Here is a 26,151-nt window from a genome sequence, read left to right on the forward strand (position 1 = left end):
TACTAGGGGCTTGCTGTATACTACAGGGGGGCTGCTGTATACTACTAGGGGCTGCTGTATACTACTAGGGGCTGCTGTATACTACTAGAGGCTGCTGTATGCTACTAGGGGCTGGTAGGCTGTATACTACTGGGGGCTGGCAGGCTGTATACTACTGGGGGGGTTTGACCAATGCATTTCCCACCCTAGGCTTATACTCGAGTCAGTAGTTTTTCCCAGTTTTTGGTGGTAAAATTAGGGGTCTCGGCTTATACTCGAGTATATACAGTATATAACATTTTTTATGACAATATATATACACACACACACATATATATATACCCCCCCTCCATATATGCATGTGTGGAAATGGTAATGAATATTTCCTCCAGAACAACAGATCCACCTTATCTACAAATGAGTATTTTAGTAGCGGGAGGTGAAGTCTATAGATAACAGGAAGAAAAAACTAATCTGGGCCTCTGGGGATTTCCATGAAATGATTTGTGTAATTATGTATTTATGGATCAATAAGTAGAACAATAAAACTACACGCGTATCTGACACTGAAATCAATGCGGCGATAGCTGCTAATATTGGTTACATATATGAAGCGATCAGACCATTATGTAAGTGAATAGACAAATATTTTTCAGTATGACTTGAGATGACTGCAATGCAGATGGCATTAAGTAAATCGCTTCTGCAAAACTATTTGTCTCTACTTAACAAGCTGCGACATGCTTTCTTTTTTATCTTTTTTTTACAGAATCACAGAAATTGTTCCACCAATGCTGCCATTTGTTCAATGAGGCATATGGAAAACATCCAGCATTAAGAAAAATAAATGATAATTATCTGCTACAATAACATATCTTCTTCACAAAAAGTACAGATTTTCCTGGGCTTTGGGTTTTCTCTTTACAGTGTTGCCATAGAAACATCTGATTTACACGCATCACCTTCACGCAGAGGGTCAAATGGTTGTGGGTCAATAATTCAATATTCATGAGACTGCAGTATATCAGTCCACTAAGGGATTGTCTGGTGCTGATGTCACTAGTTCCCAGCAAATCACAACCAATAATCTGAATAACACCCCCCCCCTCCTAAATCTTTATTCATCTTCAATAGGCAGACTGTCAAATTGATTATTAAGCCACTTCATGGTTACATGCATTTCTGACATGAGAGATCCATTGTAGTCACTGTTAATACTAGGGCTATTAGGTTATGATCCACACATGTACGTATAGCTATATGAATAACATATATAATGATGAAGCTCCCTATGTACAGTATATACACATACCTTTAATTGGTATGTTGTGGTGTATGTACACTCAGCAAATACAAAAAAAAAAAAAAAAAAATCACCCTGCTATGCATATATACTTCCCTTAGAATAGAAACGGCCCTTATGTGAAGGAATCGTCCATGAAAACAGACATCACACAGAGCCGTTATAGTCATTCCTTGGACTGTTATTTCATTCAGAATGGTTTCTCATTTGCATCCTAGTCACTCTAATGCAAGTCTATGGACATTAATGTCATTTAGTTACAGAAGTTATTTAGAAATAAGTAAATAAGCATTTTTTTGGGGAAAACACATTTACTATTGTTTGAACTTTATAGACTGCGAAACAAATTGTTGATGTGAAACCAGCCAGAGGCACCTGGTTAGTTTGCGAAATTCAGTCCCCTAGGACTGGGAATGGGAGGCTGTGCATTATAGTTGTTTATGACGCAAGGAGTCCCTTGTCCCTCCAAGAACAGCAGTGCGCACTGTAATCATGACTATATCATACGAGTCCTGTCCTCTGGACTGTGGTCAGTACGTATAATCCGGCCAAATTTAAACAAAAGATTGGACCAATTGTCAGGCAGGGTTTTTACTGGGTAAGTACAAAAACCGTCCTAGGACGGCATAGGAGAGCCCATATCCCGACAATAGATAGTGACAGCTAAAACTTAGCTTTTATTAATAGTACAAATAAGATATGAAGTAACCACTTAAGTGCTCAAATCAAGAATAATACATTAAAAACACAAATGCCCCAGGGGAGGTGGCCTTTGATTGTGAAGTTGTATTGAAGACTAAATAGTAGCATCAAAAAATGGCTGGAAAGACGGCCCCCTGTAGGATGAAGGGGAGCGGGTGAGCACCCTAGCCAATGCGGGTGATGGATATTAGGTTTGATGTTGTAGTGGCTAGTAGATAGTATTTGCTAGTATTGCGATGATACAAACCTGAATGCTATGAGTTATTATCATTTAAACCCATGCATTGATTCCTGTGGTAAGGGATCAATCCGATCCCAACCTTGTACAGAAACATGTTGTGATTGTCACAACCAAACCCTAAACTTCACCAGCCAACAGAACAAAGGTAACACCTCTCTCTAGGTACACTGCAGTTTAAAATTAAGAAAGAGATTAGCCCCCCGACATGTTTCGCCAGTGACCTGGCTTCATCAGGGGTCGGGCTAATGAATCTGGCCAACGCACTCGCCATTTTTCACAGAATGCTTTCCATATTGATAAATTGTTCAGATGGTCTAAAAAGGTTGGGTCTTATTATAGAAGCTTTACTGGTTGTCATCAAGACTTCCCAAATAAAATGAATATATGCGACTTGTTTGCAAAATAATTAAAGAACATTTGTACACATACCCTGCAAACACACCATGCAGTAGCTATAGGGCTCGTGGGTGAAGGGCACCCTGCCATGGCCATCTCCTGTTTCCTTAATTGGTGAATTTTAGATAAGGAATGGGAGCTCGCTGGAAAGAGATTGTTACAGCTTCCTTTGAATTTGGTTGAATTTGTATTCTTTCTATGCACTGAGCTCCCCCTAGTGGTGGCTGTAGGCAGAGTTTTATCATATTATAATTGTATATTAGAGATTGATTATGAGTTAATGTCAATTGTCCGGTTTTCAAAATGTGTGCCGGACTAAACTTTATTATTTAAAAAAAAAAGAGGAAAGTGGCTACTCCATTTTGCAATGCGGCCCCAAGACATCTTTTTACAGCACTGAATAAGGATCTATTTTAATTTTTGTATTCTATTTCTAGGGCTTGAATGGTCACAGCCACCACTATAGATACACTTCAATTAACATGTAATGGTGTTTAGGCAGTTGATAAATATATTAAGGTTTACTTCATTTCAGCTCAGGTTAGAGTAATATTTTCATGGAGTCATGGTGTAAGCAGTAATGCATTTCTTGAAAACATTCATTATCTGTCACACAGAAATCTTTAGCAATTAGATTTGTTTTCCTACAGTAATTGTTTGCCTGCCACCGCTCACTCAGGGTTCCCAAACCAATTTCAGTTTCTAAATCATAATTCTGTGTCAAAGCTGCACATTCTGACTGGGCATGCAAATAAGTGGAGCATCTGTGTCCCTCTCCTCTTGCCATCCTCATCGCGATCTCCCTACAGCCGGCCTCATTATGCAGACTGAAGCGCAACACACTCATGGGACAGCTAAGGTCACCCTCCTGCTCTCCATGGCATCAGGAAGCTTATGGAAAGTGCTTTGTAACACTGACCACAACCTGTTGAAAAGCTACTAGTAAATCGCTAATTGGCATTAAAAAGGGTAAAAAGATAACAATCCAAGCTATTCATTCTCATTATTTTAGTCATTTTCTGTTTAAAGTTCTTCTCTTTTGTGGTTTCCCCATCATTATAATTTGCATATTTTATAAGAATAATCCACAGAATAACCTGGAGGCAGACAAGAGGCACTTACATCCAAAATTATTTTCCAATTTTTCCTTTTGCAGAATTAGTACATAAAAAGGGCATGTTAAAAAGGGGAAGTGGTGAAAGCCTTCCAGTCCCACCGACCTGTTCCTGCTGCTTGGCATGCTCTGGCTTTGGACACCATCAGCTTCTGTGTCCTTAGGTGCATCAGTGCCTAATAATTAAAGCGAACCTATCACCAGGATGTCATTTTTAGCCGGTTACTGCTTCCAATAGTGTAAGCTATACCGATTTTAAAAAATACCTATCTCACATTCACATTAATTCACATTACTTGTCTCCATGACAGTGGCATTTGGGAAGTCCCAGGGAGGGGGGCAGCTGCAGCATCAGTGTCAGTCTTCTCTCCTCTGCACTGATGCAGCTCCCTCCTACCCACTCCTGGTCATGTGAATTGAGCATGCAGAGTAAGGGGATGGTGTGGAGTAGAGGAAGAATGCATGAGGAGACACAGCCCGAGTACTCACTTCATGCTGCTGGCAGGGACTCCGGTAATGTAAATTAAACTTATATAAACTACTGAAATGATTCACAACACTGACAAAGGCATTTTTAAGATCAGCATAGCATGGGCTATTGTAACCTGTCACCAGAAAAAAAAAATTACATTTCTAATGACAGGTTCCCTTTAAAAGATCAATGAACAAACATGATCTGTTCTGCACCAACGAATGCACCCTCCACAACTGGGAGGTGCTAGAGAATTGGTGTTCAATTGTGCACCCATGTGTCCGTATTCTGCTCTGCTGCTTTTGCGTTTCCAGTACTTCCTTGGGCAGGATTTAAATTTCCCATGCCGTTTATTGGGAAGCAATAAAAATCCAAATGCCTGATGGGAAAAAAAACAAAATCTGATGTTTCCAACATTTGGGTACCATTTTGATTTAAGGGGTTCACGATCGGGAATAATCATTTTTATATATTGATGCATCGAGACTTTTGGGACGTGGGATGTTTATGAATTTTAGTTACAGTTTTATAAGCAGTTCTGAACTTTCAGTTCTTTGTTTTTTTTTTTTTTTTACTATTTTTTTAGACCCACTAGGATACCTTAACCCTAGGTGGTCCGCACATGTATCGCCAGCTGTTACATGCCGTCGGCCTGCAAGCCCTCTCGATACACCCCTTGCCACATGCCGACATACTATTACTACACTTTAGCTCAGGTTCCTCTGGCAATAACAATAGAATGTGGAGGTTCCTAGCAATAAGCAGGTCTCACTTGTGCCGTAATCTGAGAATTCGTGCAGTATACAAAAAGCTTGATTATGTTAATGGAGCCCTCTGTGAAAACCACAGCGTGTAATAGGGAAAGACAGTGATCATTACTGTCAAATTGCAGTAAAGTCAACGGGCAAAGACAAGGCCTAGGTAATTTAGAGGACAGACGAGGCCTATGTACTGGTAGGGGCACAGACAAGGCCTAGGTAATTTAGAGGACAGACGAGGCCTATGTACTGGTAGGGGCACAGACAAGGTACAGGCAGCCCCCGGGTTACATACAAGATAGGGTCTGTAGGCTTGTTCTTAAGTTGAATTTGTATGCAAGTCGGAACTGTATATTTTATCATTGTAACCCCAGCCAGAACTTTTTTGGTCTCTGTGACAATTGGATTTTAAAAATGTTGGGTTGTCATAAGAACCAGGATTAACACAAAAGCTTTATTACAGACACCTCTGATAACTGTTACAGCTGATTATTGTAGCCTAAGGCTAAAGTACAGTAAATTACCAATATCCAGAGGTCCGTTTGTAACTAGGGGTCATATGTAACTCGAGTGTTCTTAAGTAGGGGACCGCCTGTATAGGTAATTTAGAGGACATACGAGGCCTATGTACTGGTAGGGGCACAGACAAGGCCTAGGTAATTTAGAGGACATACGAGGCCTATGTACTGGTAGGGGCACAGACAAGGCCTAGGTAATTTAGAGGACATACGAGGCCTATGTACTGGTAGGGGCACAGACAAGGCCTAGGTAATTTAGAGGACATACGAGGCCTATGTACTGGTAGGGGCACAGACAAGGCCTAGGTAATTTAGAGGACATACGAGGCCTATGTACTGGTAGGGGCACAGACAAGGCCTAGGTAATTTAGAGGACATACGAGGCCTATGTACTGGTAGGGGCACAGACAAGGCCTAGGTAATTTAGAGGACAGACGAGGCCTATGTACTGGTAGGGGCACAGACAAGGCCTAGGTAATTTAGAGGACAGACGAGGCCTATGTACTGGTAGGGGCACAGACAAGGCCTAGGTAATTTAGAGGACATACGAGGCCTATGTACTGGTAGGGGCACAGACAAGGCCTAGGTAATTTAGAGGACATACGAGGCCTATGTACTGGTAGGGGCACAGACAAGGCCTAGGTAATTTAGAGGACATACGAGGCCTATGTACTGGTAGGGGCACAGACAAGGCCTAGGTAATTTAGAGGACAGACGAGGCCTATGTACTGGTAGGGGCACAGACAAGGCCTAGGTAATTTAGAGGACATACGAGGCCTATGTACTGGTAGGGGCACAGACAAGGCCTAGGTAATTTAGAGGACATACGAGGCCTATGTACTGGTAGGGGCACAGACAAGGCCTAGGTAATTTAGAGGACATACGAGGCCTATGTACTGGTAGGGGCACAGACAAGGCCTAGGTAATTTAGAGGACAGACGAGGCCTATGTACTGGTAGGGGCACAGACAAGGCCTAGGTAATTTAGAGGACATACGAGGCCTATGTACTGGTAGGGGCACAGACAAGGCCTAGGTAATTTAGAGGACATACGAGGCCTATGTACTGGTAGGGGCACAGACAAGGCCTAGGTAATTTAGAGGACATACGAGGCCTATGTACTGGTAGGGGCACAGACAAGGCCTAGGTAATTTAGAGGACATACGAGGCCTATGTACTGGTAGGGGCACAGACAAGGCCTAGGTAATTTAGAGGACATACGAGGCCTATGTACTGGTAGGGGCACAGACAAGGCCTAGGTAATTTAGAGGACATACGAGGCCTATGTACTGGTAGGGGCACAGACAAGGCCTAGGTAATTTAGAGGACATACGAGGCCTATGTACTGGTAGGGGCACAGACAAGGCCTAGGTAATTTAGAGGACATACGAGGCCTATGTACTGGTAGGGGCACAGACAAGGCCTAGGTAATTTAGAGGACATACGAGGCCTATGTACTGGTAGGGGCACAGACAAGGCCTAGGTAATTTAGAGGACATACGAGGCCTATGTACTGGTAGGGGCACAGACAAGGCCTAGGTAATTTAGAGGACAGACGAGGCCTATGTACTGGTAGGGGCACAGACAAGGCCTAGGTAATTTAGAGGACATACGAGGCCTATGTACTGGTAGGGGCACAGACAAGGCCTAGGTAATTTAGAGGACATACGAGGCCTATGTACTGGTAGGGGCACAGACAAGGCCTAGGTAATTTAGAGGACATACGAGGCCTATGTACTGGTAGGGGCACAGACAAGGCCTAGGTAATTTAGAGGACATACGAGGCCTATGTACTGGTAGGGGCACAGACAAGGCCTAGGTAATTTAGAGGACAGATAAGGCCCATGTACTGGTAGGGGCACAGACAAGGCCTAGGTAATTTAGAGGACAGATAAGGCCTATGTACTGGTAGGGGCACAGACAAGGCCTAGGTAATTTAGAGGACATACGAGGCCTATGTACTGGTAGGGGCACAGACAAGGCCTAAATAGCACTAAGTGCACAGAGAAGCCCTATAACATACAAAACGGTTCAATATCAATTTAGAAAAATATATATTACATTAGGGCATTTCTAAGATTCAATTTGATTTTTAAGTTATGTTAAATAGAATAAAAGCAAAGAAGGAATGTAAGGGTGAACAGGTTGGGATTTTTGTATATTCTCTATGTTAAGTGCTCGAGCACGCCTCTTCTAGACTCTAGACACAGATGCATGCACACTATTCATTTTTAGTTCTATAACTAAAACGTGCCTAGTTAGAGAAGGCATAATGATATAATTGCATATTTACATAAATTGTTAACACTTACATTGTTACAATCACAGAAGCTGAAAGATTTCAATTCTGGCACTTATCCCTTTAAATGTAAGGTTATAATTATCAGTGCAGCTATAATAGAGTGTGGTGTGTATCTACAGAATACCTTCACCATGCAATCACAGGTTGTATTATAATTCTGAAATTATTACTGCAATTATTTACTATTCTATACTTTTCTTAACGTAAAGATCACGGGGGGGGGGGGGGGGGGGAATTACAGATTTCCAGAGTTTTCCCATTGCTGAGGAAAGTCATATCAATGCAAGCTCCCATTTTCATGCTCCAGTAAAATACCTCTGCACATGTGTATTGGAGATTTATGTAGGTTTTAATACATTTTTCAGAATAACGTGTAGGGAAGTCATTGCAATATAATTCTTACAATCTGATATCCTGTGGCAAGCACCATTGCTTTTGTGATTTATAGTGATTATTTCATAGCATATGTGCTGAAATTCATAACGGTCAATGACATCCCACAAAGCATTTAAAAGTATCTAATGGCAGGCACAGGGAAGAGGATATTATATATAACACACATGAAATACCCTCATCATCAACCATATCTTTTTTTTCTAATAAATGGGAACAAAACTTTGATAACGTTGGCATTATTATTTGTGGCACTTCACAGGCCACGCACTGTACCATGGCTAAAACGATGTATTGAAAATTTGGGGCAATTTTTGGCAGACAACATTGCAACTTTCAGTCACAACTTAAAAAGGGGTTATCCAGTCTCAACAAATTATAGCTTTCTGATCGGGGGGATCCCAGGGATGGAACCCCTACGGATTCCCAGAAAAGCTGAACGACCAAATGATCAGAGCAGCTGGTCACACATAAACATTGCTGCTGATCTCTACATCTCTGATGCAGTATTTGGCTACATCAATCAATGGGACCTATGCGTTGCGAGCCAGATGAATAGTGATCGGCTCTGTGTGTTTCTAAGACTCAGATACACTGGGCATAGGCAGCGATGTTACCGTGTCCTTTTTGCGACCTAGAAAGCACTGCTTAGGCGACGGCACCTGGGTCATAGAGAAAAGCGTGGGAGCGACACAGAGACATGAGCTGCAGAGAGCACAGGTAGGTCAGTATTATGTTTTGCTTTAGCTAGCTATATACTCAGGGGGCATGTGCTGTGGCTACCTATCTACTGTGGGGGGGGGGGGGGGTAATGTTCATATTGTATAGCTTTCACAGAATTACACCAATCAGCAACTCATCCTCCATCCTTTAGGAAGGGGATAACTTGTTGTGACTGGATAATGCCTTTATAAACTAAGTGTGCTAACATAAATCATCAAGAGACACCAATCTAATAATGCAACAGATTTTATATTAAGAAATAGACTACACTAATAAATATGGAGCTGTCTAGCTTAAGTATAACTAGTCCATTTATATACCCAAAATATTTCTAATTCACACATTACCTAAAACAAAAGGAATACATCTATAAAACAATGTATAACACATTCATACATATACACACAGAGATATACGAGTTCTGGCATCTTCTCTCTCTCTGTATTATGGGAATGAAGGGGTACACGACTACCCCTTCAGCTGGTCTCCATTGAAAAATTCTGAGCGTCATATACGTGACTACTGTGCTATGCTGAGAGAATTTTATTTCTCTGCAGCAGCTCTCTCTAAATATCTTAATCATCTGTTCACACAGAACAAGATTTAGATACTGTGGGAAATTGTTTAGGGAATTACTGATGATACAGTTGTCTTATAATCATCACATTTTAGAAGTCTACTGAAAAATTTGCTTCATCATATCCAAGACTGAATATATAGAGAGGTCGGTGTCATAGATTTGTATTCATACATTTTAATTCTTCAGAACCTTATGAAATGGCAATGTGTAGCAACAAAATCAATGATATGTGCAAATAAGCTGCAGACCCAACCGCAAAGATGTAATGGAAAGCAGTGCAAGTCTAATGGCTGCAAATGAAAGTCATCAGTCACAAAAAGAGGACCTTTTCAACACATTTTTAATCTTACATTGAATACATAAATAGGAGAAAACGATTCTACGAGATTCCAAACTAGAGGAAGGTCTTCACTAACAAATATATCCAAATCTAAAAAAGGATTAAGTTCAGTCCAGTGGTGTCATGAAAAGAAGGGGGGAGAGCGATTAACACAAAAGCAATTCTGGTTTTATGATTGGAACGTTAAGTAGAAAGAGAGGACATCACAGTTACATGATACAAACAAAAAGCATCAAATAAGATTCTTAACAATGGAGTTAAATTTATAGGGAAGCATGGGGGCTTAGTGGTTAGAACTACAGCCTTGCAGTGCTGGGGACCTGGGTTCAAGTCCCAGGGTCAACATCTGCAAAGAGTTTGTATGTGTTTGCGTGGGTTTCCTCCGGGTCCTCCCACACTGGTAGGATGATTAGATTGTGGAGTCCTAAAGTCCACATGTAGTTGACAAAATTCTACAGACTGACCTGACTTCTGTGTCTCCAATATAGGATTATTAATTCTTATTATGCTAAAGTTTGGGAGAAACGTAATATAGATAATGGAAGCATGACAGAAGCTATACAGGGAACCAAAAATGGAAGCATTCCCCTATGCTTTCCTCATATCAACACCACTGAGCCAATGATAGGCTGCTCCAGTCACATGAAGCCTATGTGACATCACAGCCTCTGGGGAAGGAAAAACGGAGGCATTGGTGACCAAGGGGAAGCGGAAAGTAAATATTCAACATATGGACATGACCTGAACGTACATATTAAATTACAAATTTACAAAGCACATAATTCCATTTTTAACACTCTTATATAAAAGTTTGAATACTTCTTCCCCCATAAACTACCGTATATAACGTAATGCCACAATGGTATTTTCATTTCCTTGGAAAACTGTTTAACTTGCTTTGTCTGCGGCAAATGAAAGCGCTGTTGTGAAGAAACAAAAAGTAGGTTAAAGGCATTTATATCTACGCTTCTTATGAAGAGATAAAAGTGAAAAGCAGAGCTGCTTCTTTATGGCATCACTTCTGAACTGTACTTTACTTTGCTGAAATCCATTTGTTATATATTTTTACAGCTTCTGCAGTCGCCATCGTGGCTTTTAGGTTTTTTTCTCATTACGTGGATAAACCTGCGATGGGCCGATAATAAATACTGACTATCAAAGGCAGATAAAACTTATTTATTCTAATGTGGAAGATGCCATATTTACTAATGCCAAACACTGATAAACTTTTATGAACAAAGACAGTAGAACAGACATAACTGCTTCACTAAAAGCTGAAGCAGGCAGAGGTTTGATGTTTTGGGAAGTTCTCCATCAGCGTGTGACTGCACACATATTAGAGTTTCCACCCAAACATTAAAATGGTAAAGTATGGTACTTTCATCTAATGTAGATGTGTCTAGCATTTGCCCAAAATGCATTTATGCAAAACCCCATAATCATGAGTGATATGTTATATTTTCATTGCACAAATGCTCCTGAAAAATCATATGGCAAATATTCCAACAGAGTCAACCACAGACACATAGGGGTATACTGGCTATAGCTCATCTATCCTCAAAACAAGAGGATCAACCACAAAATGACAGCCCCCTTTAGGATAGAGCACATAGCATTGGAAACATAAACACATGCATATTACTAATCCAGGTAATTGGCCTAGTAAACAAATGTATATATACACATACACACACACACAACGAGGAATGCTCATTGGCAGGCATCTATAAAGAGCAATGGTTTTCAGACCGGCCTTCAAAGTTCGATACTCTTGTGTAGTGTGGACCTATTATATGAGGAGGTGCCGGATTTGTCATTGTCATATATTAGTAGCTGTTATATCCTGAGGATTTAATCCCAATGGCAACCTCCTTTACCCTGATCCCTTTTAGATAAGTGGCAAGGCAGTGACGATTTTGCCACATTGGCATTAAAAAAAAATTATCTCCATGGAGTCATTATTTAGTAAGTAATATTAAGAAATTGGCCTTTGACCCTAAGGGTGCCCGAACCTTAATCAAACAGGCATTCCTCAAGCATCGGGAACCATCCACATCCGGGTAGGAAGTGGGGAGTACATGCAATGATTTCCATCCCACACACTTTAATGCAGATGTATTATGCTGCTGTTATATCACACAGTAAATCAGCATGTCATAGGCCACATGCCCAGATACGCTTAGGTTGCCAGAGCTCCTATGATGAATAGGAAGACTAAATGGTATACAGCATTGAGGCCTAAAAATCAGTTTTCCACCAAATAAGTGGAAACCTTAGATGTAAATACAGGAATGACAGTCTAGGGACTATGTATTGCTATATGAATTGGGCAACTCTGTGACAAAACGATAGCCGATGGAAATGGCTTCCATAACTTATCTATTCCTCAGGGAGGCATAACCAGCTGACATATGGAAGCCAGCACACGGCGATAGCACAAGAAGGGTTCTCAGCATACACAGAACAGTTACATTTTATATTGATATTGAGTAGAGATCTGATAACTCTCCAGGTCTCCGGAAATTCAGTGAAACATAATACTTCCATGCAAATATGTCCCATGGTGATGCACGCTGCATGGCAAGGAATTCTGATGACACTAGGAGTCATTATCTGAAATGACTGTGCATTGCAATGGAAACAAAACCCAATTACTGGTATCTTCCTATCTGTGTACAGTGCTGGAAATTGCTAATTAATGAATTCCAGAAAGAAATGCTGGATTATCCAGAATCTATATTTCGTTTACTTACCGGAAATACATTATTGTAAACCTGGAAGACAGGTTTAATTCTGAAAGCCCTAAACATTTCAGTTGCCATACATTACAGCTATATCCTATAACTCCAATATATGCCTGAAATATTGAATAGGCAAAAGACATTCCATTAAAGAAAAGTATTATAGGCAGTTCCAATATGGCTAGCAGTGTACATTTGTACCGTATAAACCATAGGAAGTAGCAGAAGAGTGAAGAAATCAGGTAATACCTTTTTGAAGCGGAGTATATTTGATGGTTTTGAGAATACTAGTTCTCTTCCTCAGAAATAAATGTTATGCATAAAACATAAATTCACAACATTTTATACACACAAGGCAGTGATCATCAAATGATCTTAAAAAATGGAACACAATGATATACATACAAACATCTTATTTACGACGGGATGGTAATAAACAGATTAAAAACCTGTGGAGGCGTGACAGGAGAGCTCTGGCTCTTATATACTTGTGACCTACATGTCAGAGATAGGAGGTCATGAAGCTGGCATGAATGTTAAACATCCCCCTTGCAAGATGTTAGCCCCTTCCAGAATTAAAAAAACCTTGCATAAAATATATATATATATATATATATATATTGCCTGTGTCGCAATATTTTGACACCTGTAACTTTTTAATACTAAAAATAATTGTTTTTATATTTTAATAGATTAAACATTTCGGGATGCGCCAATAACTAATATGTTTATGATGTTACTTGTTTATCTTCTATATGCATCTGAATTTTTCTTTAATAATTTTTTTTAACTATTATTTTTTATACACAAATAAATGACTCCTAGGCATACATTTACATGACCGTGTGCCCACCGTACTGTAGCACAGCGGGCACATGTTGGCACTCCTCACCCCCACCCCTCTTCATAGCCATGTATGGCGCGTGGCGCCATATACCAGGGAAAGATAGGACATGTCCTATCTTTCTCCCGTGTACGGAACAGTACGGTGCTGCACGTGTGTTGCACCGTACCGCTATATACGGCACTGTGCGCCCATTGCCGGCCTATAGTGGACATATATAAGACGTATATACGTCGGCCTTATATACATCCCCCAACGGCCGTGTGAATATAGCCTTAAAAGAATATTTATACAAGAAATCATTACATACCCTGTTTTCTGTGTTTAAATAGCCAACTGAGACAACTCTAGCAAATTTAAATTGTTCATTAAATGAAGAGGCACAACTGACTGACTGACTGACTGGACTATGACCGACCCCTGACGAGACTGGAGCTGGCACACCAGTGTGACATCACATGACCATGGACAGGTTTCTATCCACTGGAAGTAAATAAGGAAGCTTCCTATAGAATTACAACAAGCAGGGCTGTGAGGTATTAACAGTTGGAAAAAATGTAGAACGTATTACAAAAACGCATTTGCTAGAATTGGACAACCCCTTTATGATAACTCCCATGTAGATTAACTTATGCAATATAGATATAAAAAAGACCTTGTAAAATCTTAATACAATTTGGGCAGTGTCCAGTGAAACAAAATGCAATAGTCATGCTCCATTTGTACGCCACCATTGAGACCCACTCATTATTCTAGCAGAGATTCTGAAAATGATGCCAATTCTCCTACCAAATTATACAAAATGTATTTGCACACATTATGTAACATCGCTCCTGCCAAGATGGCATTCTTGCTGAACTGTGCCAAGAGAAAGCACTCTGCAGTGCCTCCGTGTGCTTAATGTATTCTGTACCTTTACAATAGCTATTCCCTTATTCCCATTCTCATAGGCGTCCTTCTAATTAGGAAATCAGGCATTGTGATGCATATTATGTAAGACAGGTTTTCATTATTTAATAGATCACTGTTTTGGCATATCTTATGTGGACACATGAATTAACACTACCACTAGCAAACAATCCAGTTATTATACATGCCATGTGTTCTGCAAACAGTCTCAAGTGGACTGGATTGTGTGCTTTGGATGTGTCTTTGCAGGTAAGTACTACTTGAAGTGTCACGTTTATTTAGTAAAAGGCAATGTCCAAGAGTGATAAAACTGAAATCCAATGGTTTACTTTTCCTGAAGTACATGGCATCCTGAGGTAAGTGATGGGCCGCAGCAGTTCCGAGTAAGTACATCACAAGTCATGTATTACACCATTTAAGCATTTATGGAATTCAATCCTTTACTAAAAGAGAATGATACCATCAGGGTATTATAAATAATAGCATTTGTGCTACATTACAATATCATAGTCTGTGGAAGGGTTGGAAACTGACAAATAAGTTTGCACCAATTTTTTTTCGTCAGATATTTGTAAGTTGTAATATGGGTTTTTTGAAGTTGAAAAAGTTGACTACCAGTACGGCTGTACTTATTTTCACCATTTAACAGGAAAAAAAAAACTTTTTTGGCACAAGGCACACGGATAATGGATAATCTGCTGATCTTTGGGGGCTTCAGTGGATCAAGAAAACAGAATATGCTGTACCCCAAATTAATAGAGCAGCCTTTTAATTTATGGTTTATGATGCTGACTGAAGAAGTCAAGCACTGCCCTTGGCCATCTCCCTCAATGTCATATAAAAGAAAAGTCCAACAAGTGCGTGCAGCCGCTCTACTCATTTGAGGGTACAACAGAAATGATCCGTGAGGGTATTTGGTATTGCAGCATTTCTGACTGCTTTACATGCATTATCACATTTGGTAGCCAATAATTGCTTAAAAGGTCAAAGGCCCCAGTGGACTTGGTAATACGTGTATCACGTTAAATCCATTTCTCTTTTAGATCTTACATTACAAATAACCCATTGAAATACTGTTAAAATTGTTTATCCCCAGTTACCCTGTTCTGAGTCCGTTCATTGCAAAGATCACAAAGACACAGAATATTTAACTTTACAGTTTAACAAATCCATAGCACATTAGTGTAAACCCAGTTGCCAACAAGCTATATTACACTGAAGGTAACCATCTTCACCGTCTGATCGTTGCCAATATTGAAACTGTGTGAAATACCATTGTTGCTTTCTAGATACACTTGGGACTTAGCAGCAGTGTTCTTCAGATAAATGACAGAGCACTAGAGATAGTTCCAGCATATTTACTTTTAACAGGTGTCCCCTGACAACAGAGGTGAAATATTTCAGGAATAGCAACAGCTGGATGCTTTCTTTGTGAGAATGTCTTGAAAACCAAATGAGCCAAAGCAAACAGTATAAGGAGAGGCAAAGCATAGAAGTAAAAATTATTCACAGAAATTAAAGACAAATCCCATATCCTCAGAAAATTTGAATAAGGGTTAATTTCCACTTGTCCCACAAGACAGACTAATGTGAATGAATAATGAAGAGCTCAGCCTCCCAAAAAGTTCATTTTTAATTCAGTTTTTGAAAACACTTTGTTTCAGAATTGTGCATCATAGATCTCACTGACTCATTGATTAACTGGTCCTGCTGAGTTTCAGATACTTTATTTTACTTATAGGAAACCGGTCAGCAGAAATTGACCTACTGAACCACTACTAGTTTATAAGAAAAACCGTCCAGATAATGTTTCTTTCATGGCCCAGTGTGGTGGTATCACCCATAAAATCAAATTTGAAGTGAGATGTATATTGGTTGTGTAAAGGCAAGGAGACAAAGCCTTTACAACTGAAGTCAAGCTCTCCTAACCACTGTAGTTGATGGTTCTTCATGTCAATCACAGCAGAAAGCTTGTGCTGAAGTGGGGAGAGCTTCACTTCAGTGCTAAAGCCACCATGAAAGTAACATGGTCTGGAAAGTGTTGTGATGCTTCATAACATAATATGATTTTTATGCTTAAAAATAGCATACCGTGCTATTCGCTCAGATGAAATCTGCCACAGTTGTGAACCAATACAAAATAAATTCATAGATGTATGCAAATCTGTAGGACACTTGGGTCCATTGACTGATTTTTCCATTGAAAAATAAATGGATTAAATACAAAGGGTGATTCTGGAAAACAAAAATAGACTTAAGTGTGGTCACTGATCCATTAGATAGTATTGCATTTAGTGTGGCCATGTGTCTGTTGTCATCTTCATCTGCCTTTAGACTTATTTTTCATCTTACAATAATAGTTTGAACCTCACATTTATAGCAACCAGTCACTCTCTAAAGTAGATACCGGAGCACATATATCCCCTTATTTCTGCTTTATGCATGACATTGGGTGTGGATGAGTAGAGATACCAAAGATAATGAAAATATTACATTTTTCGATTTTTATTACGGTACATTCTCTTTTACACACCAAGAAGCAAATGTATACCTCCCCATATTCAGGGACAAATATAAGCATATTTCCACCTCTACATATAAACAATGGGGGAACCAGAAAGGTGCAATCTAATAAATGACAGAAATGTAACAATAATTAACCAGAGTAATGTATACCCCATTATCTGAGGCATTATGCAGACACAAAACCTTCCTCTAGCTTGTATCTGCTTTGGTTAATTGGTTGCCTGGATGAATAACTGTGTCCCATGATAGTTCTGACCTAATAAACGTAATTTGTAATAAAACGGCTTTAAATATTGGTGTTTGTGATTTCATTTTTAAAACTCGTTTACTGTAGTATGTTATTCTAATATAATGTAATTAACGCCTATAATTTGCTTTCAGGAATACATTAAATTAACCTCAGCTACTTAATATGAAGCTTTTACAAAGTATTTTTACAGGGATATAAAAGAAAGCAACACTTTATATTAACAAGGAATAAAGTGGATCAGTCGGTACGGATCAATCTAATGACATCAATCTGAGAAAACGGAGGAGAATCTTCATTATCGAATTACGTAGCACATGAACATTAACGCTGCATTTATTTTTTTTTATCAACTTTCACTCTATTACAACGGTGAGGCCCATTATACAATCTGCTGATTAGAACATTTTCCTGGCTGAAAACCGGAAATATCTATTTAAATATGTTATAAATTATGCTGAATACACAGAGCACGCTGTAAGATTCATTATAAATATTGTGGTATTGGGGAAACTTCTTTTTATGCCCAAATACACCAGAACTTTCCATTCCCCAGTCATTATGTTCTCTCTCCACAACAGATTTCACTACAGCTATTAGTATTGGCAAAATATTGTACTATGAGAATATAATTTTTGCAGACTTGCCTATAACAAAAAGAGTTGTTGGCTGTTTACCCCCTTTGTAATACTGTAAAAGTCGTCTCAAAGGGGTTTCCCAATAAAATTTGCACATTTTCTTCACTAACAGTTCATCGTGACCATGTAATTGGCAGTAACGTATATGCAAAATGAGCAAAATTTAGGAAATGTATAAAAGACATAGTTCTCAGTTAACAGTTGCTAATAATTTGTACAGTTGCTAGCTAAAGGAGATTTATTAGGGTAAAATTTGTTTCACTTTTTGCAATCTGTTCTGATGCTATGATAAAGCTGGAGTTATTGAAGCAGTCGCCCTTCCTCCCCCATACATTAAAGGACACCTGATGGTAGATGATTATTACTTACCTCCACGTCCCTGCATTCATCAAGCTTCATTTCTCATAACTTTGTATGGCCATATTTATGAGAAAAAACAATTTCTACGATATGCAAATAAGCATGTCAAACACCACCAGGCTCCGCCATGAAATAATTCAATCACGACCTGGGGACGGCGAGAGCGTTATGACATCTGATGACGTCACCGGCTCTTATTTCACATCAGCAAGCCAGTGGCGCAGTGAATGTTAACCACCGCATGCATGTGCAACGATTTTCACATTCCGAGATTTGACGTCACTGGCTGTCAAATCTGACCCCACCACGGGGCGTGAATAAATTATATGACGGCGGAGCCTGGTAATCTGATGGTAGATGTCCTTTAAGTTTCAACTGTACTGAAGAGCACAGCCACCTACACCTGTCAGTACAAAAAACTTAAACCTAAAAAAGCTGAGATCGATGCATTACACGTATGCACTTACTACCCTAGTGATGTAGCCAGACTGCAACATAGTAAAAACGTCTTAAAGTAAGTTCACACACAATTGTGGTTTTATTTGTTTAGTTTTCTTTTTTTGCTGTGCAATTTAACAAAAAAAAAAAACACACACACCCACACACACAGCATGCATTCACAGTTTTGAGGCATTCTTGACAAGAAAACTAGAGATATTTTGCCTACACTTGATTAATATGTAGGTATATGTGGACTGTAAAGCAGCTCAAAAAACTTAACTTTTACACTGTGAGTAGAGAAATACTTATGACTACCCGTTCACAACAGTAGTATTAATACATGTATGTATTTATGTACGTACCAGATGTTACCAGTCAAAGGTAACCATCAAACTCCATCTTGATAAACCAGGGACAGTTACTCATAGATCCAGGCACCGTGACTGTGGTAATTTTCTTATATTTGTTGTTATCTATGGCCTCTTTCCCTCTAAAATCAACTTGTAAGATTATGCTAATGAGCATGACAGGCTCTCAGGGCGTTAGTGGAGCCCCTCAGTGATGTCTTTTCACTTGCTCTTACAATGAGCAGAGCAGGTCACCCCCCTCCCCCCCCCTACACTTCCTGCTGCTGCAAGATTATAGGCAGAGGGAGGTTAACCCCTTAACGCTCTGCGCCGTAGCTCTACATAAGGGATGTATGAAGAGGGCTCACGGGCTGAGTCCTCTTCATACAAAGGTGGGGGTTTTTGCATTTTGCACAAAACCCCCACCGCTAATAACCGCGGTCGGTGCTTGCACCGATCGCGGCTATTAACCCCCTAAACGCCGCCGGCAAAGTCGCTGGCGGCGTTTAAAAGACGGCGGCGCGTGGGCGCCGCCATCTTTTTTTCGATCGCCACGCCCCCGAACGTCATCGGGGGGCGGCGATCAGTTGCCATGGTAGCCTCGTGTCTTCTTTTGACACGAGGCTATCTGGCAGCTGCATATTCGTTACAATGAGCCAGTGGCTCATTGTAATGAATGTGCTGCAAAAATGCCATATATTGCAATACAGAAGTATTGCAGTATATGGTAGCAGCGATCTGACTATCTAGGGTTAATGTACCCTAGATGGTCTAAAAGATAGTGAAAAAAAAAAGAAAAAAAAAAGTTTCAAAAATAAAAAAAATTAATAAAATATTAAAAGTTCAAATCACCCCCCTTTCCCTAGAACGGATATAAAACATAACAAACAGTAAAAATCACAGACATATTAGGTATCGCCGCGTCCCAAAATGCCCGATCTATCAAAATATAAAAACGGTTACGGCCGGCGGTGACCTCCGAGGCGGGAAATGGCGCCCAAATGTCCGAAATGCGACTTTTACACCTTTTTACATAACATAAAAAATGAAATAAAAAATGATCAAAATGTCGCACAGACCTCAAAATGGTAGCAATGAAAACGTCGCCTCATTTCGCAAAAAATGACCCCTCACACATCTCCGTGCGCCAAAGTATGAAAAAGTTATTAGCGTCAGAAGATGGCAAAAAAATTTTTTTCTTTTTTGTACACATTCGTTTAATTTTTGAAAATGTATTAAAACACAATAAAACCTGTATAAATTTGGTATCACCGCGATCGCACCGAACCAAAGAATAAAGTAGGCGTGTTATTTGGAGCGAAGAGTGAAAGTCGTAAAAACTGAGCCCACAAGAACGTGACGCACGTGCGGTTTTTTTTCAATTTTTCCACATTTGGAATTTTTTTTCAGCTTTGCAGTACATGGCATGTTAAAATAAATAACATTACGGGAAAGTAAAATTTGTTACGCACAAAATAAGCCCTCACACAGGTCTGTACACGGAAAAATGAAAAAGTTATGGATTTTTGAAGTTGGAGAGCGAGAAATGAGGCGAAAAACCCTCCGTCCTTAAGGGGTTAAGGAAGGATGGCATAGATAACAAATATAAGAAGATAAACACAGTACCTGGATCTATGAGTAAGTGTCCCTGGTTTGTCCATGCTTGATTTTGCTGGTAAATTTACTTTAAACAGTTACACTCCCCACTTCCTTCACTGACCCCTCTTTCTTTTTACATCCCCTCCTCTATATCACTGGGTCTCACACACAGTCATCCCATTACTTGCGAGTCAAGTGATTTTTTTTTTTGTCCCATGAGTGTGTTGAAGTAGCCACACACCAGTATAGCATGTACATAACTAGTATGTCACATGTGCCACTGCACTTGCCCAAAAACGCTACAATAGTAACACATAGAACAATGAGGGGGGTGGGTAAGACTTAAAAAACAGATTATATGTGTAATTTCACTGGTTAACAACCTGTATTAGTGTTTAAACACTGTTATTGTATATAGACAATGTAGAAATGCAGCACGTGTTTCTAGAACAGCTGTGCACTATCTGCCTTGTCCACAATTAATATGCATGTCATTATGCATGTGCGGTCTATAATGTCATATAAAAAGACATTGCATCATTATTCAGCTTTGCTCAATCACAATTCACATATAAAAAGGTAAATACCTTAAAGGTATTGTACCAAGTTTTATTGTTATCCACAATATGGGAGTGCCAGAAAACGCAGATGTTAGAATATAACCATAAAACAGGGGCATAGGAGATAATAAACCCCTTTAGGTATCAGTACAGGCTAGTTACAGATAAGGAGATAATAAAACTTGAGACGGCCCCTTTCAGCATCGGTTCAGGCCAGCAAATACTTAGGTACCAAGTTATTGTACTTTGTACAAATAAAAACATATGAAACCAGAACATTAGGAAAATCATGTCCCATAGATAAGAATGGTCTAGTGGCTGACAAATCCTTTCAAACTAATAAACTATTATTCTTCTCACACTACATTTATGTACAAACTGCCTTATCGATAATAAATGAGACCTCCAAAATCCTACGAGAAACAGCACTAAGCTAATACATCAAGTCCATTCAGTGAAAAACTTAGGCAAAACATCCACCAGGTAATTAAACCAGGAAAAACATGGATCTTTCATGTTTGTGTAATATTTTTTCACACACATTACATGAATTTTCTTAAACGTAGCCATTTTAAGAAACATATGCTTCTCTGTAATTCTTCATTAACCAAAAAATATATATTTTACAACTTAATGTAAATCAATCTATTTTGACTGTAATTTTTAAAACCAAACTTTTTGCACAGTCGTATTTAAGGTAGTGAATGTAGACACAGTGATTGTACTATATTGTCGATTATTGAGGAGCCAAAACAACAATCTGGAATAATCCATTCACACTTAACATTAATCATCTAAAGGTCCAAGCTATACAACAGCAAGTTACACTTTATACTTTAATCGTTCATACTAATTTTTTTCATAAAATATATATAGATTATATACACACATACATACACACGTTGTATCCAATAACTTGTATTTGTGTAAAATTATATATACATTTTACTCCCTTTGCTGAACCAGACAGTAATGCAACATAACCAAATGTAGCATCAGAGGCAGTCACTGGATATGGATAAGTCTCAGGACCTCGCATGAGGTTTCAGCACCATGGACAGCAACTGAATTAGACTGCAGTAGATATGTCCCATACAAATTTAATGCCTCACAACATCTCATGGATAAATGTTAATAGCACTATAATCATATCAATGCAGTCAAATACAATAGAATAACCCATAAGAAAAAGCAACAAATTATACCTGATTAAAGAGTATTAAAATATTACCTTCTCTCATTGCAATAAAATCAGTAGCAAATACAAGGTCTTAAATCCAGCATCTCTGAGTAAGAAGGTGCTGATATATACTCTCACCCACAAGAAGGCCTGATAGCATAGCCCTGTTGCAGGCCTTCCGTCTGTGATGTCCAATCCACCACATTATGGGATCAGACAAGAGTGGATGCATCCGATTGCACACACTGTAGGTCATTCCCATTCATCTGATCGTATAGCAAGAGGTCATTTTGTATGAGATTTAATGGCAACATAATGCATAGAAAAACCATAGGACTAAATGGAAATGGGATAAAACATGAGGTATCAAGCATTAGAATAAAACATGATCATCACAGCAGCATAAATGCTTCATGTTATAAATGCAAGCAGTGCAACAGTAGTAGATCAGGTCATTTACCACAGATTGGTGGTCACTGTCAAAGCCATGGGTCCCGAAACCTCTAATACGGTTATTAACAGACCCCAAGACACTGCAGCTACATCACAAGCAATAAGATATAAAGAATCCTTGAATGCAAATGAGACTATAGCCCTTTGTAAATGCATAAGTAAAACCCTATACAAGCAACATGCCAGCCTTACAGATATCATATTCATAATCCTCAGCACCGAATATATATATGCCACTAGAAACCAAACCTATAACAACAAAAGAAGCATTTGTCACAAATGCTAAATTGTAACCAGTGAAGGTCAGGCCATGAAATGCTCTAAACATCTCCCTAGTCCGTATACACAGAGCCAAGTTCATCTGCCAGTCCCTGGATGTCAATCATGACGACTTCTGGAATGTCCAAGAAGCCTGAGCAGCCAAGAAGAAAAAACCCAAAATGTCCTACCTTGCAGTCTTCAGAACAGGATTTGACCGAATACTCATCCGATTGTAAATATTTCTGTAGCACAACTTCAAATTCTTGATATTTCTCCTGAGCATGCTGGTCATAGGCTCTATATGCCTGGACACAGTGCCTACAACCAGCGACATCTCCATTTTCCACCATGTCCTCACTGCAGTTCATAGTGTCCGGATTTGAGAACCCAGAGAACAAATCTGAAAGTGTATAGGAATTACAAAAGGGAAGGTAAAAATGACTCAAGTTAAACTGAGTAGACTTAATCCAGGAGCCCTCACTCAAGTTCCTACAGACAGACTCGGCATCATCAACAAGATAACATTGAACAAATGGATTATGCGGGGAACAGGTTTCTAGCAGAGGTTTGGTAGAATTTCCTAGAAAAATAGCTTTTTTGCCTTGGCTAAGGCTTTCTGGATATGATTGAAGGGTAGGTGAGAGTATATGTCCTTCCACTGATGATGGGAATTGATCAGCCATGCTTGGTGGTGGTGACATAAAGGTGCCCTGCTCTTTGTCTCTGGTCCGTGTCACATTCGCTTCAGCGCAGAACCACAAATGATCAGAAAGCAGAACTGTGAAAAACAAGAGAGATGCTAAAGACAGTCGCCATTTCTGAGCCCTCTCAGAATCAGTGAAAGGTTTCTCGTTCTCTCGGGGTGCAAACCAGATTTTGGAGCGGTCATCAAACTGCCGACACATCCAAGCACCCCTGGTCATATTTTGGGAAGGTGCTGCTCTGGCTGACTCCACCGTGAGAGCTCCTCGGCCAGGGTGACCACAATTATGATCAAGAAACCACGGCACACACTGTTGTGAATGCTGATTCAAGTATGGTGGCGGGTGGCTGTTCTATGAACTCAAGCGTGGGTTTGGATTGAAGAACGTCAGCAGTTTGCAGTATGAGGTCGAAGGAGCATTTATTGAGGATGCCCTCAAATTCGAGTTCTTCGATAAAAGCGGTAGGTCGTAACCGACTGCGAAGACCCCGTGGGATTCTTTCCACTCCACAATATTCCGTCAGAGTAGCACAATGTAGTCCGTGTGATGTGTATTTCCGGTACTCTCGCTCGAGATCACGAGGTCTTGGTTCCGTGGTGGGAATCTGTGGAAACTGTCTGGTGGCTGTCACATTAGCTATAATCTGTGCAGCTTCCTCGGTATTGTAGGAATATATGTTGGAAGACATCTGATGTTGTTTGAGGTGCTGGTCCAAGGTGAGAAACAGTGTGTTCAATAGCAGTGGTACCGCACACTCCAGTACTCGGTGGTGCCCAGTGGTAGGATACTCCAATCCAGAATCCAATGGTGTAGACCCCACGGCACACACGGATGTCGATGCTGATTCAAGTAGTGTTTTATTGAGATTCGCGGCATAAAGCTGCCGGAAATTTGTGCACGTTACAGCGGTAGCAATCCATCCACAGGAAAAAAATAAGGAATATGGAGTCTAGATCAACGAGAGGCAACGTTTCGGTCTTGTCCCAGACCTTTCTCAAGCCTGATCTGTATAAAAAACGCCAAGTTAGAGAGAAAATTATGTACAGATGTGAAAAAGATAATAAAAAGAAATGACTCATAATTGGTGGCACACAGCATAAATAATAGTCCTGCATTGGGGGAAGTGACAGTGCAGTCATGTCTGGACGCATGTTGTCACTGTACATGTGACTGTGTGCCTGCTGGACTCTATGTCATGTACGAGGCTCTGCTGCTGCAGCTAGTACACTGCCGTCACAGCATGACAAGGGGGAAGGAAGGGTTAATAGGGGGCGTATAGATCCTGCCATTACCTGTGCAGCTGGTTACATGATGGAAAGGTGGACCAGATGTGCATGAAGGCACTCGTCCCGGCGTCTTATTTAATATACTGCGCCTGCGCTGTGCAGGTCATAACACTGGCTAAGTGCTGCACGGCCGAATCACGTGGCTAAGGGAGGGGGGGGCGCTGCATATGTATAGAGCTGCATTCGGCTGTCAGGACGAGCGGCGGAGATACAAAAGCATGTGACCTGCGAGGGGGCGGGGTCAGCAAAGAGGCGGGGCGCACACCGTGTTGTTCTTCAGTGTATGAGATAGAGCAGGGGCGGGGTGTAACGGTTGTCAGAACAGACGTAATGCGGGGGCGTGGCCAAGCCCTCAGTGGTCCAGTTTAACTGTTTGTCGCCCAAACGCATTGGGAAGTTGGTGGGCAGGAATGCGTTATGACTTATGCGGGGAGAGATGGAGGATCACACAATGTATAGACACGACATGTAATAAGACTCTCCCTGACAGTGATGTATGAGGCACGATGGACGGGCACTACACACACTGCGCATACTATACCCAGCTGCCCGGCGATGTCATGTGCTCTGAGGAGAATCAGGCGATGGAGCGGTACATACATCTCTATGCGCCCGCCCGCATGCCTCTCTGCTCTCCCGGGGGCTGCCGCTCATTAGCCGGGCGTCTTCTCCTGGTGCAAGCGGCTGCTACACCCTGCGCTTTGCCTCCTGATGGCCACAGTCATCTTGGTCCTGTGCTAAGTTGCCGCCATCTTCGTCCTGAAACACTTTTTGGGGGGAGCTCGCTCTTCTGCGTCATCCCCGGCACTGAGATCTCTCTATCCTGGCGCATTGGCAGCGCTGGCGGAGGAGCGGGAGAAGGAGAAGCTCTGGAGGTGGAGGCTCAGGAGGAAGGCGAGAGCAGACGAATCACTGGAGCAGCCTCTGCTGCGGAAACCGCAACTTGTCTGACACCTTACTGCTGGGAGACATGGAGAGGGATGCGTCTTCTCATCAGCACCGCACAGTGTGTACTGTGTGTATGAGACACTGCGGCTCTCCTTTATACACCACAGCATCACATCATTCATGGGTACATCACATGTATACAGGACCACTATACATGCTTCACCACATGTATACATGCTTCACCACATGTATACAGGACCACTATACATGCTTCAGCACATGTATACATGACACAATACCACATGTATACATGACACTATACATGCTTCACCACATGTATACATGAC

At 40.5% G+C, this 26,151-nt stretch overlaps 1 protein-coding gene across 3 annotated transcripts in view; it reads right to left on the bottom strand.

The window, feature by feature from the left end:
• Nucleotides 1–25,905, bottom strand: part of NALF1 (NALCN channel auxiliary factor 1) — a 312,716-nt gene extending 286,811 nt beyond the window's left edge. Inside the window, exons 1-2 of one of the 3 annotated variants that reach the window (XM_072135543.1) lie at nt 25,517–25,905; nt 23,115–24,635 (exon numbers count right to left, since the gene is read on the bottom strand). In XM_072135543.1, the coding sequence (XP_071991644.1) occupies nt 23,115–23,849 (735 nt within the window). In that variant the 5' untranslated portion in view covers nt 23,850–24,635; nt 25,517–25,905. Of the gene's footprint in view, nt 1–23,114; nt 24,636–24,922; nt 25,196–25,457 lie in introns of those variants that run through there. The other 2 variants (XM_072135542.1, XM_072135540.1) reach the window with 2 other exon arrangements.
• Between the last annotated feature and the right edge of the window lie 246 nt (nt 25,906–26,151).

Source organism: Engystomops pustulosus, chromosome 2, assembly GCF_040894005.1.
Source record: "Engystomops pustulosus chromosome 2, aEngPut4.maternal, whole genome shotgun sequence".
NCBI lineage: Eukaryota > Metazoa > Chordata > Amphibia > Anura > Leptodactylidae > Engystomops > Engystomops pustulosus.